Source organism: Lissotriton vulgaris, chromosome 7 (assembly GCF_964263255.1).
Source record: "Lissotriton vulgaris chromosome 7, aLisVul1.2, whole genome shotgun sequence".
In the NCBI taxonomy this organism is placed as follows: domain Eukaryota; kingdom Metazoa; phylum Chordata; class Amphibia; order Caudata; family Salamandridae; genus Lissotriton; species Lissotriton vulgaris.
Genome location: NC_141695.1, coordinates 487,116,477 through 487,136,510, shown reverse-complemented (window position 1 = coordinate 487,136,510; position 20,034 = coordinate 487,116,477). Strand labels below are relative to the sequence as shown.

General features: G+C 43.6%; 1 protein-coding gene across 2 annotated transcripts in view; it reads left to right on the top strand.

Annotated features, from left to right (window-relative positions):
- GAS7 (growth arrest specific 7) overlaps window positions 1-20,034 on the top strand; it is a 1,296,657-nt gene that overhangs the window by 1,007,676 nt on the left and 268,947 nt on the right. For both annotated transcript variants that reach the window (XM_086930551.1, XM_086930552.1), the window contains exons 7-8: window positions 1,544-1,659; window positions 8,388-8,462. In XM_086930551.1, coding sequence (XP_086786677.1) covers window positions 1,544-1,659; window positions 8,388-8,462 — 191 coding nt within the window. The remainder of the gene's footprint in view (window positions 1-1,543; window positions 1,660-8,387; window positions 8,463-20,034) is intronic.

The window sequence follows — 20,034 nt, the reverse complement described above, 5'->3', positions numbered from 1 at the left end:
CTGTTTTTAATTAATGCAGGGGTTGGCAGTGTGGCAACCCCTGCACCCAGGGGACCACCACCTCCCCAGGGCAAATCTAAAACTAAAGTGGGGGACCTGAGCATCCCCTCTGCAGCCCCAGGGACCGCCACCTCCATGGGTAATTAAAAAATATGTATGCAGGCAGGCCCGCTGGGAACACCTATGCCACAGGGACCGCCACTTCCCCAGGGCTAAATATGACATTAATTTGGGGGGACCGCATGGCCCCCTGCAGCCCCGGGGCTCACCACCTCCCTGGGGCTAAATATGACATTAATGCAGGGGACCACACACCACCAACTTCTCGAGGCTAAGTAATGCTGTGGAGGGGAGCCATGCAGCCCACCTCCTGGATCCATAGATGGCCTTGAGGGTCTTCACTCCCTTGGGCCGGCTCCCGCTATGTCTCTGGGTGCTCTCTCCTGGGAAATTGCTGTTTGCTGTGGCTTGGCAGGAGCTTTACAGCTCCGACCAATTCACAGCAAACTCTCTACTTCCAGCAAGTGAGAGCTAAAAAAAAATGCTCTTACTTGTTGGAAGCAGAATTGCTATCAGACACAAGGAGCTGGATGTTTAGCAACTCCCTCTGTCTGAAAGCAATGCCAGCTCCCACAGGAAGGGCGGGGGTTCCGGCAGGGACTGCGGGGGTCTCCAGGCTCCCCGTGGTCCCATTGCAAAAGAAATGGGGGAGGTGGGACGTGCAGATTTCACCCATACACAGTACAATGGAATGAAGCACTCTATATACTTACTCGCTAGAGATATACATACTCAAACTATTAATGCCCAAAATGGCCGACTAATATAATTAGGGCTGCACATGTCACCTCCTATCTATGATGGGTTCCCTTTGTGACAGGCTGCCGGGCAGAATTAGACAGTAGTCTCATACCCACCCGCATGTATGCATCCACATGTTAATGTGCAACCTGCCCAGAGCGTCTTACCGTAACTGCACAGCAGTGAGCTTATCTTAAAAGATGGATACTGGCGGCCAGCAATCCATTTGAACAGGGCTCCCAGTGAGTGAGATTCAAGTATTAAGACTCACAGCAGAAATCTATGAGCCAGGTGGTCTGGAAAGGGAGAAGTCTAGTGAGATTAAAGAGGGCGGAACCCATTTCTGACACTTGCATTTCAACCGTCATCAAAAAAAAAAAAATTAAGATGAGAAAGTGGATAACTAACAGTGTTTGACAGCACAAAAGTCGTACGAAAAATACGGGTGCCTCTCGTTTCCCGAGTCGGGTAGCTCTATACTTTACATTAGATACTTTAGAGAGTAAACGTGGGCAGACGTCACGTTACAGATTGTATTAGACTGAGCACCGGTTTTTCAGATAAATGTAATATTTTTTTTATCAGATGCCGGTCTCTGGATAAAAGTTACGTGCTGGGGATGCTGATATTGAAATTAATCTTTTTTACGGTAATCAAGTGCTATGTTACATTTGATTTATTTGTTATTCTCTTTAGTTTGCTTTAATGTATAGAAATGTCAAAGTGTCTCTTCTTTTTACAGGCAGATAAGAAGGATCCACAGGGAAATAGCACGGTATCTGGATTTGAAGATCTTCTTCAAAAACAACTCAAGGGCAAACAGATGCAAAAAGAAATGGCTGAATTTATCAGAGAGAGGTAAGGCATGAGCCAGGCTGTGACTGATATGTGTACATTGATAGAATGCTTAATGCCCTATGTAAATGCTAGGCATTCCTTGGGGAAATAGTCTATTGTAGTGAAATGATGATCAAATATAACCTGCCATTATTCTCTCAGGTATAAAAATGCTTTGTGAATCTTTTTGTAGGTATTTCATAAAATAATTACTTTTTGCTCAAAGTGGAAAATATTGTGGAATGTGCTCCATATTAGTAAAAGTGACATAGGGAAAGGGGGGCCTTTGCACTTGCTTTGTGTGCCCCATGGTTCTTTAGTATTACAGGGAAGGCTGCAGATATGTAGCGCCAGTGCAGTTCTAAAGGGGTGTTCCATCATTTGCAATGGGGCGGCCACATGCAAATGAGGAAGCACTCTGTCTGTGTGCCTTCTTTGGAATTCTAATGTAGGCACAGAATCAATGAAACCGTCAAGAGTTGCATTTACTGCGTTCCACATAGAAGAGATGCACAGTCAGTGCGCCCCCAGGAAGGTGGACCCTCCAGACGTCCCTCCGCGGGCGAATGCAGGCATCTCCATATCTGACTGTAGGAGATATCTGCCACCCTTTTCAAGAGTAGGCCTGGTTGCTGCCTGCATTGAAAGTCAGTGGTGGCTTCAAACAGTCGGTCTTCCTTTCACTAATGCACTGCCCCCAGGGCCTTGCAAGTTTGTGGCTGCAATGGAGGCAGCTCATTCATTGTGATCAGGTCACTTACCCAGTCTGCGTCTGACACATCCAGGTAAAGGCGCACCATGGAGCACATCAAGGTGGATCGCCCATCCTATAATAGTATAGGTCCGTATGCCATTGAGTAAGAAACAGCAGCTTCACTTCCTTATTTATGATAAAAAAGAAAGGAACATTTTCTTATCATTTTGCATAAAGAAAACAATTTACTGCCATACACTGAAAGCCGAGGGCATCTAGTTTGCCAATTGTCTTGTCAACAATTACATGAGAGATCACCTATGGTCTCCAGCTTTACCCTTGTGATGTAAGTGCTATTGTTTTCCTGGTCACATTTGAAGGGATTTACTACTTTTGCCTTCAGCAGTGATGCTTAGAGGTAGTTCCATGGGTTAATGAAACTTGCTTGGGTTGGAAATGTTTTTTCAAATGTCGTTCCTGGGCCTTTCCCTCTCAGTTCACTTACATTGGCCTCTAATATGCGGAGCACATTTTTCTAAAAGGCAGTCAGCATTATATTGTTTCTTTAGGGTTGTGAATCTCTTATCGTACGCCATCTGTGAATCTCGCATCATACCCCATCCGTTCATTCAAATGATTTTTGACACTCTTCATTTGGGACTCATGTTTTAAACCATTATCCATTTGGTTGTCTATCTTGGGGATGCCTCTAATTTGTCTTTATAGCTCAAAATGTCATACTTTTGAATATTGCAGATGGGGGCTCTAAAGGTGGACAAAATACCACAAAATGTAGAATGGCATTATTCTTTTATGGTCGGTCGGTCTGTCTACATTACCAGTTACAGTACTGAAGCTGCCACTATGGAGCCCTTGTCTGGGAGAGCCTCATATTCCTAAACTTGAAATTACTAGCCTTGGCATCACCTTGGAGAATGCTCTGACCACGGGCTCCCAGGCAAAGAAGGTGGCAGGCCCGGGCTTCGGCTGCTAAGATCCCTTAGAAAAATGCTTAAATGGCTTCCTCGGATGTGTCGGAGGACGGTGGTCCAAGGCCCAATCTTTTAACCCCTGGAAGATGGCAACTCCATGTATCTGGGTAGCCCAGCTTATGTCATAAAAAAAACTGCAGGTCACTCAAAAAGCAGCAACACAAAAAAATGTAACTCTTCACACCCGGCGCTTGTGCAACTTCACTGGCTGCCAATCAAAAGAGAATAGACTTAAAGCCCACATGCATTGCTCATAGGCAGGCTATTCCATGATTTAGCAGTTATTACTGCTAAATCATGGAATAGCCTGCCACTATCTCTTCGTATGATTGAATCTGAAGGCCTGTTTCTGCGCAATTTAAAAACCTGGCTGTTCTCCAACCCACCCCCGTTGGGGGTAGCTGCGCGCTTTATAAGCTTCAAAATAAATAAATAAATGGTGAAAATGCACACAGCCCCCAGAGCACTGTGGTCAAAAGGCCTCTTCCTTCTTGACATCCCCAGAATCAAGAGAGAAGGAGGAGGAGGTTGATGATTTACCTTCCTCGCCGCAAAATGATGGATCACTCTTCCTGTTCAGCTCAGGTCAAACAATAATTTGTTCAATATTAAGAAGCAACTAAAAACCCACCTCTTCTGATACTTTTTGGATTACATTCTTTTAGAGAACTCTGTGTTTCACTTTAACTCCTTCTGTCAGCGCAGGCAAGCCTGTTTTTGGGTAGCCGTGTGCTCTACAACACTGTTTAACATAGCATTACATAACCCTGAGTGGTTGAGCAATCCTCTCACCACATTTGATGGCGCTGCCTGTTAGCTGATGCACTTGGATTGTTAAGCAGCAGTTTTCAACTGGCCTATAGGACAATAAGGCAGTGCCCGATGTGCTGGTCAGAGAGGTTAGTGTGAGGGTTGGTTTTTGGCTGTTGTTCATACTTTGCAAAACATTTATATAGCTTGCCTTTAATAAGTTAAAAACTGGCCCAATCTGCAAACATAGGCCCCCTTTGTAGCTTTCTAGTTCATTAATGGGGCTACTTTTATTTCGATGCCCAGGCCTATTGTCTGTCCCAGCCCGCCCTGTTAATCAATTTTTCATGCAAATGAGCAACTCATCTGGAGACTGTGGGACACACAGTAGTTCAAACGGTATTAGGATAGACTTTCACCGATTCGTGTTCTAAGCCAAATATGTGGGTGAGTTTCAGTGGTAGAAGTGGGCTGAATCGGAAGGGCACGGCATGCCCCTACTTGTAAAAATGATTTCAGTTTGTTCCCCTACTTCTTTCTTTCAAAAAATCGTTCGGGACGGCAAGAATAGTCCTACTTAAAAACGATAACCTTTTCATTCAGCTTCCAGGGGCTGCTCGCACTTCTCTGTTAAACTCCAGAGGCTGCAGCAGCCCCTGCCTGAGCTCTCACAGACTGTGGACAGGCCCATTGTCATTCCGATTGAGGCCGCTTATCCCCTTTTGAATGACAATGCGCCGCCGCCTGCCTTTAGCATATCATGTGCCAGTGAGATCAGAGTTCGTGATTACAGAGGAGCTGTCCCCAAAGTACTGTGGGGAATTTGCCCCCTTGTGTAATTTGTCAATGTTGTACACAGTGAACTGGGCAGGAGCAGTGACGGGACAGAAGAGGCGGCAGGAAAGGAGAGGTAATGGGGCAGGAGAGGTGACCAGGCAGGAGAAGTAATGGGTAGGAGAAGTGACAGCCTAGGAGAAGTGACAGCGCAGGAGAAGTGACGGGGCAAGAGAGGTGACGGGGCAGGAGCAGTGACGGGACAGGAGCGTTGACGTGACAGGTGCGTTGACGTGACAGGTGCGTTGACGTGACAGGAGCGTTGACGTGACAGGAGCGTTGACGTGACAGGAGCAGTGACGTGACGGGAGCAGTGACGTGACGGGAGCAGTGACGTGATGGGAGCAGTGAAGTGACGGGAGCAGTGAAGTGACGGGAGCAGTGAAGTGACGGGAGCAGTGAAGTGACGGGAGCAGTGACGTGACGGGAGCAGTGACGTGACGGGAGCAGTGACGTGACGGGAGCAGTGACGTGACGGGAGCAGTGACGTGACAGGAGCGGTGACGGGACAGGAGAGGTGATGGGGCAGGAGCGGTGATTAGGCATGAGCAGGAGCGGTAACCCGGGCAGGAGCAGTGAACGGATAGGGGCAGTGAACTGGGCAGGAGAAGTGATGGGACAGAAGAAGTGATGGGACAGGAGAAGTGATGGGGCAGGAGAAGTGATGGGGCAGGAGAAGTGATGGGGAAGGAGAAGTAATGGGGCAGGAGTGGTGATTGGGCAGGAGAGGGGACTGGGCCGGAGAGGTGACAAGGCAAAAGCAGTGATTAGGCATGAGCAGGAGCAGTGTCCGGGGCAGGAGCGGTGAACAGGGCAGCAGGAGCAGTGAACAGGGCAGCAGGAGCAGTGAACAGGGCAGAAGGAGCAGTGAACAGGGCAGCAGGAGTGGTGCACAGGGCAGGCAAAGTGAACAGGGCAGGCGAAGTGAACAGGGCAGGCGAAGAGACGGGCCAGGAGAAGTGACGGGGCTGGGGACGGGAGGGGGCAGGGGAAATGACAAGGCAGGAGCATTGATCGTGCATGAGCAGGAGTACTGACTGGACAGGAGCAGTGAAAGGGCAGGAGAAGTGACGGGGCAGGAGAAGTGATGAGGCAGGAGCAGATAACGGGCAGGAGCAGATAACGGGCAGGAGCAGATAACGGGCAGGAGCAGTGAACGGGCAGGAGTAGTGAACGGGCAGGAGCAGTGAACGGGCAGGAGCAGTGAACGGGCAGGAGCAGTGAACGGGCAGGAGCAGTGAACGGGCAGGAGCAGTGAACGGGCAGGAGTAGTGAACGGGCAGGAACAGTGACGTGGCAGGAGTAGTGAACGGGAAGGAGCAGCGACGGGGCAGGGGAAATGACAGGGAAGGAGCGGTGATGGGGTAGGAGAAGTGACAGGGCAGGAGAAAGTGACAGGGCAGGAGAAGTGACTTGTACTTATGTTCCTTGCCTGTTTATGTATATACTATTGCATGACATCCACTAATGTGTTTGCAAAGCATACCTGTTGCCCTGAATTTATGTCCTGAATTTTGACCTCCTGTCCTGAATTTTTGTTATGAATTTTGACCCCTTGTCCTGAACTTTTACACTTACCATCCTGAATTTGCACCCATGCCAGTTGGCCACCCTACTCTGCAGTGCCCACAACCTCCTCCCCCCTTCCCTTCTATCTAGGGGCCTGCAAAGCAACACTGAAAGGGCCATCAGACAACTGTGAATTAACTGGTGACACAACAGAGCAGAGCAGATTGTTGACAATGGAATATCGGCCCTTGATTAGCAGTGGATTCCAGAACAAGGAGTGTAAAATCCTCTGTGTAGAGGATACTGTGGTGCAGGGAGGCACACAAACTAGTTTATTTTACCAAACTGACTACACTGAATGGGGTACCTGTGCACCCTAAACTGGAAACACAGTGATCCATGACGTTTATGTCTAATAAGCACACAAATCTACAGTATTGCATTGAAAAAGATAACTATGCCGGACTGGCCGTTCCAGGCATCAGGCGTTTCCCAGGCCGACTGGAAGGGTAGGGGGCCAGTTTAGTTTGGGGGGAGCGGTTTTATACAAGTGCAGGAGTTTTAAAAACACTGCAAAGTTCTTTGTATATGCCAAGATAACTTTGGCGATCAATGTACCTGCTGGAGAGAGATGGGAGCATGTTTTGTCTAGTGGTTGTTTTACTCACCTAAGGTAGCGCAGAGTGGTAATAAGCCTGCTGAAAAGAACGTGTACCATGCATATCAAAGAGCAATATTTTATGTGCATAGTTCAGTGGGTACTGCTTTGTGTTCACTTCCCGAATGAAAGGACACTTGAATATATATGGCCTGGCAGTTCGGGCTGGACTGTTCCCATTGGGCGCAGGATCAAGACTGATTTGCGTATGGCTGGGTACAAACTAGAATGGCATGGTGAGCAAAAAAACGATGGATTTAGTCCCAGATCACCATACTGGGGTGAATGTATGACATTGTTCTGCATTCTGCCCACCCGTTGTTCATTTTGCTGTATTATGATTGAACAGCCAGCTGGCTGACATGAATATAAGGGAGCCTTTGTGGGGTTCCGTGAGTATAGATTCTCCTGAAGAGTCCCTTTCTCTTCTGAGCCCTGCTCAACACCTTCGGTGCTCATGATGAGCTCAGCTGGTCATGAGGCACAGTGGCGTTGTGCTCATGACGAGTTGAGCTCGTCTTAACCGCTGCGGCGCTCCCACGCGGGGATAATTCCCCTGCTGTGCTGACCATTCTAAGAAAACGGGCGTGGTCATGACGAGCTCAGCTCATCATGAGCACAGCGCCACCGTGCTGCATGACGAGCCGAGCTCATCATGAGCACCGCGGCACGCTGCCCCCCTCCCCCCGCACCGCGGGGGAATTACCCCTGCTGCGAAGGGGTTAGCACATGTGTACAGGAGGAGCCCTGTATTCATGTCCTCAATGTTTGAGACAAAAATTACTCATGGTTTTCTGAACAATGAGACTAAAAGCATTAAGGTAACATGTTGTTCCTGCTTATATTTCACACACTTTACATAAACCTGTATTCTCTATGAATGTTTGCTGTTTCCTGAATTAAACCTTAAATAAACATGTTTAGCCATTGTTTGAATTAAATCACGTTATAAGCTGTAACTGGTCAGTGAAATGCTAAACGTACTAAAAATGGTATGTTTTGCTATTTCTAGCCACACCCCTGACTCTGCCCTCTGATCCAATCCTTGGTTATTCCCACCCCCTGATTCTCCACCCACAGTTCCCCTACTTTTTTTTCCCCACTTCGACCACTGGTTTGCAGGCGCAATGGTACTGGCCCTTAATGACTTGAAGAAGGAAGGTTTACACCATTAGATCAGTAACTCCGAGGTATTCTCCACAAGTACTACTGTTTGAAATATTAATGGGATAGGCGTGCTCCACGTATGCTGCTTGATATTACATACCTTTCTTTCAGCGGCCCATGGTAAAGATATGTTTTGTTCACACAGGATAAAAATTGAAGAAGAATATGCAAAGAACTTGGCAAAATTATCTCAGAATTCATTGGCCTCTCAAGAGGAAGGGTAAGTTTTTGCCTATTTATATTGAAGACATTCATTTTAATTTCAGTATTGATTCTGCTTGATGTCCTTCAGTGTTAACAAAGAGGGTCAGCTGGCACTTACTGTGTTGTGTGCTTGTCTCTTTATTTATTTTATGTAGTGGGATTTGTTGAGCACGTTCCTGGCTACAAAACAACACCGGATATTTTCTTTGAATATTCACTTAAGTTTCTATTTCTGTGAAAAAGTCATTCTTTGCTATACTCACAGACTCATGATGTGTAGAAAATGCTGTATAAACTCATTTATCTGTGGCATTGAAAGGGTTATGTATCTGAAGGGCCTGGCCTATCCTTGATTTTTAGGACAGCTGCATAACATATCAAGCACTGAGAGAGCCAAACATTCTGGCTATAATGTGCTAATGCATGGAAATATTTGCATAGTGTTTTACTGTGGTCCAAATTGCTGAGTGTCCTCTCATGTACCAGTAGCAAAATTGAATTTAGAAAGTGGAAGATGCCAAAGAGTATGAAATTAGTGTAGCCAAAAAATGTAATATGACTCGATAGTCACTAGTAACGGGGACAACATCTCTGGTCTCATGCAGATATTGCAGAAGGAATTGTATCCCTGCAAGACAAATGCTTCTCAAGTAAATTGAGAGTAATTCCATTCAATCCATGTATAACAAGAAGGATAATCAGATATTGCGGATGACTGTTACCGAACATTTCTCCACTACGAAATAAAACAAAAAAACTCCACTACAAGAGCCACTGGAAGCTGCAGTATTTTATTAATCAGGTGCTGAATGTCACAGTGATAAAACGAATAAATGTACTTTGTACACATTGCTGACGGGAAGATTTCCATTTGCATTCATTTAACTGTTTACATTCTTTGAATTGATTGCAAGCGGTACGAAGTGCTGTATATAAAGATTGCTTTAATGATTTGCTAAAAATCCTTCTTGAAGTTAAACTCCGAACAAATTCTAGCTATTTGAAAAACATTACAAGAACTTAGTATTGATTGGGGAATTTAACTGGAGTGCCGGCTAATAAGATAACTCCAATGTTATCCTATGGGAGAGACAGGCTGTAGTGAAAAACAAGTGTATCATTGGGGCCATCCCAAGCATCTACTGTTTGGGGCGTGCTGCGACTTGCGAAGGATACGTAGGAGCACTGGATTGTGAATCTATGTGTTGTGCAGTGTATGGGGGAGTGGTGTATTGTGCTAGTTTAAAAATACCTAACCAGTAAGACAAATGTTTTTATTCCTGCTTCTAGTCGGTAGGATTAAAAAGGGGTTAGATAAAAGGGAAAAATAACTGTTATGTGGTTAAAGTCCCTAATAATCTGTCGACATGTTTCAAGGTGTCCCCTACACCTTTTCTTCAGGACAACACGGGGACCAGCCCCATGTATACCACTCCGGTGAATAAACCTAAATAAAGGTGAAAAATCAAGAAAAAAGCAGAACACACATCTATTATATGTGTTTTTCAAATTATACATACGGTTAACGTTGTACCCGCAGTATTTTTAGGTAGCACTAATATGCCCCATGGTCCGACTGGGTGGAGGAGCCTCAAGAACTTTTGTTCCGTAGCCCTCCGTCGCAGTGACCTATAGCTCCAAGGCTCGACCGCATCTGTATGGATATCAAAACTCAGTAAACAGGTGACCATCAATGTTTCAAAATCTCATCCCATCCCGCCTCCCACCCACTTCACCATCCCTATTATGGCAAAGCCAATTACCATTAACTGCTAACAAATGAGAACTGTCCCCTCCAAACCTCCCCATTGATTAATAACCAATAGAGGGAACCACAAGTTGTGCGCTTACACAGGGGAGCGGCAACTGCCAGCCAACAACCCCAACGATTATGTAGCTGGGGGATCCAGCCACTACTGCATAATGCTTTGAAAGCATTATAGAAGTGTGGTACAGCCCACACATAGTGTTTCATTTACCTGCACAGTGAGGGTTCCAAAACGTAACATCATTTGTGATTTAATAATCTGTGATAATTACACATATATCCTTACTTACATAGCCGGTGTGTTTCTGGGTGGCCTTGGGTAACTTAGAAGTTGGGAAGAAAAATAAAGAGGAGTCCGGCCAAGAAGTGTCATATAAGTCCCTGCATCTCCGTGCATCTCACTGACCAGTCTTGCAGTTATTCAACATCTGAGGTGTGGTCCTGTTCAACATTCAATCCTCACGGAGAATTATGTCAGAGAACAGGGGGTGGTTCAATTGTAAGAATTTAGGTACTTCTTTAGGATCGTTGCAGATGGTGCTCCTTCCATCGTCTGTGATTTTCAAGCGAGCGTGGTAGATCATGGCGTAGGAGATATTATTCTCTCTCAATTTCTGTTTCACATCAATGAATTTCTTACTTGCCTCTAGCACTTGTGATGTAAAATCCAAGTAGATGGAGATAGTCATTCCTCATAATTTAAGTTTCCTAGTTCCCGGGCTTTGCGAAGCGCCACGTCCCTATCCCTTTAGTTCAATATTTTGGCAATTATGGGGTGGAGACATGCTCCAGGCGCTGGTGGTGAAGCGAGAGGGTTGTGGGCCCTTTCCACTATAAATACTTCGGATAAGGTGTCTCTACCCAGTATTGAAGTTAATAGTGTCTCGATATATCGTGCAATGTTCCCTGTGCGCGTCGATTCCGCCACTCCTATAATGCATAAGTTGCAGCGCCGAGACCTGGCTTCTGAATCTTCTGTTTTAGCTGGCCGGGTCTGCAGGGCCTAGTCCGCTTTGGCTTGTTTCAGTTCTAGTTGCTGGTGAGAGTCCTCCTAGTCTCATATTTGGCGTTCTGCCATGTCTATACGTTCTGTGTGTTTGTCCAGGCGTTCGGACATGCGATCAACATGTAACATTAGGGAGTCTATTTTCCTCTCTATGTTAGACACGAATATTGACTGGAAGTCCAATGTCGCATCTGATCCTGTTGCAGTCATTGTGTTCACTTGGCTCCGCTCAAGAGCTTCAGCATTCATCTCCGTCACCTTTCGTTGTTGCTCAAACTACAGTTTGGGCTGGATTTTATCCGGCTTCCCCATCACCTTGAGACTTTTGGAGGGTATCTTGATTGGTTATGATAATGTCTTGCAGTTGCGAAGGTGACTCCACCGTGTGTTTATCGACACTGCAGATGTACTAATTAAGAGAGTTAATAGAGCAGTCTAGAGCGGAACTCAGTTGGCGTTTCCGTGCTAATGGTCCAATGCAGGCAGTTTTATCGAGTGAGTTTCTGGGAGTATATTGTCACTGAGATGTGGCAGAATTTTGCTGAAATGGGCATTCTGCTGCACGTCGCGTTTCCGTATCAGATCGGCAGTGTGGGCATCAGGATGTAGTCTAGGTATGGAGCTCCATATGTTGTCACAGAGATTAGTCTGAATTTTGCTGAAATGGGTACAAGGCTGCACAGCGCATTTCCAAAACCGACCAGGAACTTTTCATCAACATTTCTAGGTCAATAGGTAAGCTGAGACTTGACCAAAACCACCTTGTCTATATGGACTTCTCTCCATAGATACCCGTGGTTGGCGCTTTGATCCTTTAAGTGCTAATTTTCACTAAAAACTTTAAAAATGTAGAACTCTGGTTCTACTGATTAGATTTTACTCTACTTTCCTAAATTGGTGTAGGATTTTTCTTGTGTTGGATTTTTACATTATCACTATTTGTGGGCTGCATCAATTCATAACACTGTGCCTCTCAGTTAAGCCTGACTGATTTGTTGCCAATCTACCAGAGAGTGAAACACAGGTTAATTTATTCACTTTTGTAGTTCATTCTAACAAAGATTGTGATTTTTGCTTGAGAGGAGTTTTACACTACTCTCAACCATAAACCCAATTTCTAAGAGTACCCCTGTTTGAAATATTGTGAATCATCTACATTTGCCTCCTTGTACAGGCACTACGCATGACCACAACTCACCCCTCCAATCAACTCTTCCAACCCACCTTTATCCTACCTTTCCTTCCCTTCCTCACAATTTCCCACATTCTTCTTTACTGCCTCTGTGAAACAATTTCACAATTGGATTGTATAGTTTTATGAGAAATGACATACATTATCTTATTTTTCTTTCATCTCCCTAGCCGCGAAAACAGACATATTTTTCGTACAGCCTGTGCACGAACCAAAAAGTACATAAATTGGCACAACTGCAAAATTCCATTTTTGAAACCAGAAGCTTTTGCAGTGTCGGGAGCAATGCAAGGGTTCATAGAGCACTCAAATAGGGTCAGGATAAATATCTGCTGGATTGAACTTGATGTTATGATTCCTAATCAGCGATTAAGGGAATCATGACCATTTTGAATGTAATTGCAGCCTCAAATCATAGGTTTTTGGATCTACTTTTTGAACTTTGGATTTGAAGGAGTCAACAAGAGTCAACTTGATTCAGATAACTTGTAAGCAGGAAGAGAAAGGTAGTGAAGCACCATCATTAAATACCTACTGTCAACTATACCGAGTACTTTATACTTTAAACACTGCTTCACTAGACCAAGATAGAATGGCCTGAGTTTGCAGAAAAACTTCAATATGAGAACATTTCCAACACCACTGATTTCGAGAGTTAATGTACTTAATAGTAGAAATTGTAGTGGGCACTTGGTATTTATATAATTCTAACCCTTCGGTAACTAATCATTTAGATCTTGACGGAGACTCACAGGCCTACCTACCTCCAGTAGAGGTGGCATTTGTCATAATGTGACCAGGATATATGTCATAAATATCTTCTCAGAAAACCAATGTTGATATACAAATCTGAATGTCCATTTCATACTAATGCCCAATGAGTAGTTTTAGTGTGCTACGTTTTAGGAGAAACGTCTGAATTCACAGTGCCGATGTGTAACTCTTCACACTTCTTTGGCCTCAACTCAACATCCACATCTCGCATAAGCCCACATGTATTTCTTTGAATGTCCAAATTGCCCATATTGACTTGGTCAGGACTTGTAATTTGTACTCACCCTGATTGTAGCTAGAGTTTAACCACTACAGTTGCATTTTCACTGAGATGGGGCAGAACACTCTTACTCCTAAAAGTGAGAAGACAAATATACTGATCATAGTAGAGCCCATCGCTGTGACAGCACTCTATGAACTGAGTCTTTCTATCTTGCTTTTCAGCTCCAGCTTCATAAGGTCACTTTTGTTGGTTGGTTTCTGGAATGCATGTTTCTGAAACAAATCTTCCCTGCTAGCTACCAGAAGCCTATCACTCAAGCTACTGTAACGTCAATATCGGACTATGGAAGCTTGCTGTGTTTTGGGTGCAGAAAATATCTCACAGCCCAACTTCAAGATATTTTGAACTCCGCAACTAGGGATATTCTGGGTATTTCTTATGGGACAATTATCTTTGGCCATATTTCCCCATCTGTATTTACCACAGGCCTGTCCAAGAGAAACTCCTATGTGCCTTTGTCTCCATTTTTCAGGATGCAGGCCCAATAAAACACATATCTTTATGTTTAACTCGTCTTTCTGTACCTCCTATTCATTGTTCTTAGAGGGGCAACTATTCTTTTCCGTATCTCATGGGGATGACTCTTCTGCTTCTTAATACACTAATACTTACCATCTCACTTTCTGAAAGCATCCTAAAAGCTGTGCTTATTTAATCATGAATCATCTGATTTGTGGGATTCTGTACTTCTCCTTTCAGCTTCCCTCTGCACTGGCATTCCCCTCAGGGTTCCGTTACTGCTTCATAAAACCCAATCATATTACTTACTTTCATGTTTTGTGTATTAAACTGGGTTTGTTTCACAGAAAACCTAAATATTTAGATCTTAGATAGATTTAGATCTTTCCATGAACATCAAAAAATGTCAAGAGCTCAATTGGTGGACCCTATTTGAGCAACATTGTGGTTAGCCATGGGTGGTTGAGCATCTGCCTTAGAACAAAAATCATTTGATCCTGACAAAAAATGCCGTCAGAAAAAAACAGTTAGTTGCTTTAAGATACTCACTATACTCATTTTGGAATAACCGGTAGTATCTGATGAGTATATTCAACAATCACCCAATTCTACTGAGTTTAGTTATAAAGTCAGAGTACTGTATAATGTGCAGGGTGGGTCAAGCATCACTGATTATCAAAGACTTGCTTCAAAACACAAGGGAATCACACCCTTGGAATTTACCAATGTGATCAGGCTCCCTGCAACAAAGGTTGAACAAGAACCTGTGTACACCAGCTGCTGAAATAATCAGCTTCTGCTTTGTCAATATGGCTACTGAGGCATCATAGTTCTTTTCAAAATACCTGATTTATATATTTCTTTGGTGCCTAATCCCAGGAGTGCTTCCCAAAACAGTTTAATAGCTGAGAGCCAGAACAGAGGTCTACATAAAATAACCTAGCAGAGAAACTCCAGTGTGCCAAGACACCATTTTTACAAGCACATTCTGGGATCCTTTTGTGGGACCATGTCCGGCCACACCATTGATCTGGAAAGGTCAACGCTATCTTGTCTCTTCCTTTACCTCCTCATATTTGGGAGAGTTTGCCGCACTGCACAATCCCTTGACTGTTATTTCCCATTTAAGTGATCCGGCATCATTAAAGCCTGTTAGGCTTCACTATCCCTGCAGTCACCTTCTTTATTATAAGCACCATATAGTGGAAAAATTACAGCTTTTACACTAGCTTTGTGCACAAGATACAATGGAAGAATTGTTCTTTTGCATCTGTCATCATCTCTACCAATTACCACATATACATTAGAACATGAGAGCCAGTGGTAGAAGATAGGAAAGGAGAAAAGGATAAGAGAGACAAAAGAGACACAGGACTCCACCCTCTTCCTCATTACTTCCTGAGTCAAGGAAGGCTGCAGACGGAGTGCATTGCTGTAAGATAAAGATATACCTTAAGTAAATGTAAGTCAAACACTAGACATGCCTATAGTAGAGAACCTAGATACCTTAATAGTATATCTGTATATGCAACTCTGTATGCTTTGTCAGTGTGCCAGGAATTCCTGAAGGCTAAACATAAATAGACATGGATATCTTGCTGAACATATATACTTGCACATTCTCCTTATGTGAGAATAACTACCTTAAGCAGTGTCACTGTGCGCTGTCTTGTGAAAATATGAATATAGTTTCTACTTGATTGCTGTAAACTGAAAACCTATGAAATGTCATTAATATCCTGTGATTCCCTATGTTTTGTGATCTATTCACATACTGGAATTATTATACCTTATGCATTGTCTGCATTAATATTTAAATACATAGGAAATCTTTATTTTCAGTCCTGTCCCTTCACAGGAATTTTTTGTGGAATATGTAACCCGATTTCCTTAGAGTTCAAACAAGTTCACAAATAGTTCAGGCTTTAGTTCCAATTCACACATGACTTCAGAATTCTCCTCTGAGAATCAAAATGTTATGAGCAATTATCGCCCGATTTCCCTCTTACCGTACTTGAGCAAGATTTTGGAGGCCCATGTGGCTGGCTGCTTGAGCTCGTTCATAGAGGAGTCACTCCACCTCGATCCCCACCAGGCAGGTTTTCGACCAGCTCACTCAACAGAGGCAGTCATTTTGACAGTCTTGGACGAATTAAGAGCTGGCGCAGATCAGAACTCCCCCAGGCATTGATACTCCTTGATTTGTCAGCTGCATTTGACACGGTCGATCACAACATCTTGATTGACTATGTCCGCAGTGCAGGGGTCGTAGGCCAGGCATTAAACTGGATATAGTCCTTTCTGACAGACTAACATCAATCAGTCCGCCTGGACAACTTCTGTTCAGAAAAAGGAAAACTTCAATGTAGAGTCCCACAGGGCTCCTCATTATCTCCTCTTTTGTTTAATCTATATCTGCAGCCCCTGATCCTCACACTGAAGGAAATGGAAGTCTTGGTCTTCAACTATGCAGACGACCTCCAATTACTCTTCAACATACAACCCACCAGCTCTTCAAAGGCCAATTTGAAGTCTGTTATGACATACATCAGCAACTGGATGAGCGTCAGTCAGCTCAAGTTGAACCCTGATAAAATGGAGCTCATCTTGACAGGCGGTACCTTTAATGTTTGGAACTCCAATTTTTGGCCGACATCTTTGGGCTCCCCACCTGTCCCAGCACTTAAAGTAAAAAGTCTGGGGATAATGATAAGCAACGACTTATCGATGAATCCTCAGATCAGCTCTGTAGTGTCGACTTGTTTTTTCCTTCTACGGAAAATAAAGAAAATATTAAGATTCCTCTCAAGAGAAGCAATAACTCTGGTAGTCATGGCACTCATCACTTCTCGACTGGATTATGCCAACTCCCTTTATGCTGGCATCCCAGCCTATCAAGCTCAGCGTTTGCAGCTGATTCGGAATCATGCGGCCAGACTTATTCTTCAACTTCCTGTGTGCCAGCATGTGAAACCAATGCTGAGACAACTGCATTGGCTCCCAGTGCGCCAATGCATTACTTGGAGGAGGTCCCAGGTTTATCTCTAATAAGATCAGGAATTATACTCCATCCCGCACTCTTCGTTCTTCTAGTCAACATCTATTGACCATCCCTAAGTTCAAGCGGGTCAAACACGGAGGGTTGCGATTTCCACCCTTGCCCCTCAAGAGTGGAACAAAATCCCCTTGCCAATACAGACAACAAATAATCCCCTCCAGTTTGACAAGCATATTCTAACTAACCATTCCTTACAGTTAGAGCCCTGCCCTCCGAAGCGCCAAGAAACCTACACCGTGAACGTTGCGCTATATAAGCACCTTTTTACATTACATTACATTACATTACAATCCAATTTTAGGGAACTTGAGGCTTTGATGCTTGAAAACCAATATCCACTTTGTGAGGTTCTGCTGTAGCAACATTGTAGCACAAAATACCTAGCAATGATGGCAAGAACCATGATGAAAGTAACACCTGACAAACGTCTGTGGACTACTGGGAAATGAAGTTTACAGCTATTACTCTACCGCACTTCTCGTTCCCAACATGCATGCGACTTAAATCCGTCACTGGCCACACTCTATAATGACCCCAAAGCTTTTTTTTGCTGGAATCCCGTCAGCATAGAAGGTTTCAAGGTATTGTTTACTCACACATGAACCTAACATGACAAAAGGCAGCAGTCCAAGCCCACACCAGGACATAAAACACCGACAGGACACAGCAAACCTGCTCTGGTCTTTACCCTATCTTAAACTTCTTCACCTTCTGGTACTTGTTTTTTTTTATTTTATTTTTTTTAATCTTTGCTTCACCCGGGGGTGCTTACCAAGGCTATCTGAGGTTATGGAACTTGATTTGGTTGTTTTTATTTTTTTTTAAGTAATGATGAAGGCCAATTTCCACTGTAGGACCTATATCTGGCACGCTTTTGAGCCCTGTATGGCATTTGAGCTTTTTCAGCATCCATCCGGATCTCTGGAGACCATATGCAACTCTGGCACAAAAATGTTATCAGTATATCAAACCACAACCACATATAGCACGTTACCGACAACAGTCTTATTTCCTCAGAGAATTGATAAGCAAAAAAAAGACTCCAGGTTGTTAATGCAGACACAGCCCCCCCAAGGAGGCATTGTGCTTTGTCATATAGGAGAGGACATTGGCGATCCGATTTTAATGGACACTGTAGAATCCAATATGCCATGAGACTGCCTCTTTTACACCGACTGCTTTCAGCAATTTATCATGGGTTTGTGATTACAATATAATGATTGTCCAATCTTGAATGCTGTTTGTAGCCATAAAAGCAGCATTCTGCAGATTTTTTTTCCAATAGCCCATAGTCCAGCAGCATTCATGAAATGCCCTTTAATTCGTTGCTTGCTATTCACCTGGCTCTGCCTATCTCCTGCTGTCTTACCCATGCTATCCTCTCCACACAACCTAACTCCTTTAACCTGCTTTCTCCATGTCCACTTCCCCACTACTGTATTGCACTCACACCTTTCACCCCTTGATCTCTCGTGCTACTGTTCTTCTATGATCTCCTACATATATTTTTCCTCACAGCTTGTACCACTCCTTTTTATGCACAGCGTGTAATTGCTTCACAGCTAGCTGAGATTTACACTTCATAAGTTCCCCGCAACCGCATATACCTTTTAGAGGCAATTAATCCACATGCACTGCGTTAAGTCCAACCGCTTTAGGATGCTATAATTTTGTCCTTCAGTTCTCTGGAAAGTGTATGTTCAGCCACAGTTCAGTGTTTTTAAAGCTGGACCAGGACAACTTTGTGCCACACTATTGAAATGATGAATGCTCCAATATATGATTAATCCATATATTTATTTTAAGATATGCAAAGGAAGAACAGCACGTCTGTTACGATGTAGATCTTCAGTACAAACAGTTATTCCTGGAATCTGGAACCCAACATGTAAGATGCAGGCACACATCATACATTCCAGGCTCCAGCAACCAGAGAACATGAATAGACATAGAAAATATATAAACTAAATAAATAATGTAACACACACCTAGGAATGTTATATGGTACTGCCCCCCTTGTGTTACAAAGGCACTGAATGGTATTTGTTTTATTCTAAATCACAAAATGTTTATAATTTGCTACTTTCTTAGTATATGCGACCTTCTACCTCACCTCTTCAGGTGTTGGTTGTTTCTACAATAGTGTTAGCAACCAGGGTACCAATGTTTATCATGTTTTTCCTGTAGGAAAGGTACGGGCATAGTCCATACAATTATCGGTACACATGTTTTGACTCAGAACACTTTGTTATATCTTTATAGACTGGAGCCGGTGGAGAGGATTCTGATTCTCATTTGAGGATACATGTTCATGTAGATTTGAAAGATAGTTCATGGAAATGTACTGTAATGAATTGAGTTGATATTTGTATTGCAGAGGTTTGTGTTGTGCAAAATCTACATCTACATATGCATGTGCAACTGGTGGAGACATGAAGTGTGGTGTGGTCATTTTCCTTCCTGATCGAAAGGTCTGCCCTGTAAGTGCAATACACTAATCCAAGTAACTGTTCTGTGTATTGGTCAAAAGGCCAACAATGGTAATTGCGCAATCCAATGCCTTAAATCAGGGAAACGATTCTCCATGGCGGTATATTTGAAGAGTTTCAACACGTTCAATAAAAGGATGTCACGAGGAAGTGCTTAAATATTTAAATATCTGGTGAAATTGCTGAAGATATTGGTGTGCCTAGTTCATTGCATTATGTGCATATTAGCCATATCCTGTGAAGCTTGTATACTGGCTATATTTGTAGATTCCAATGGCAGCCCTACATTGTGGCTAAAACCTATATAGAGCACATATGTCACAGTGAGTTCGGTGTTATAGTCGACCTGTATGTATGTGGAATCTTGGAATTTTAGGATTCCTATACAACTCTTTTCTGGTGTACCAATTATACGTTCATTCAATCTATATATTCCTTGTTATACGTTAATCGTATTGCACACATTCACATCACAACTGTGTATTGTATTACTGATTGTTGTCATAGTAAGCAGATTAATATTGACTCAGTGACATAGTTAAATGCTTCCTTTAATTGG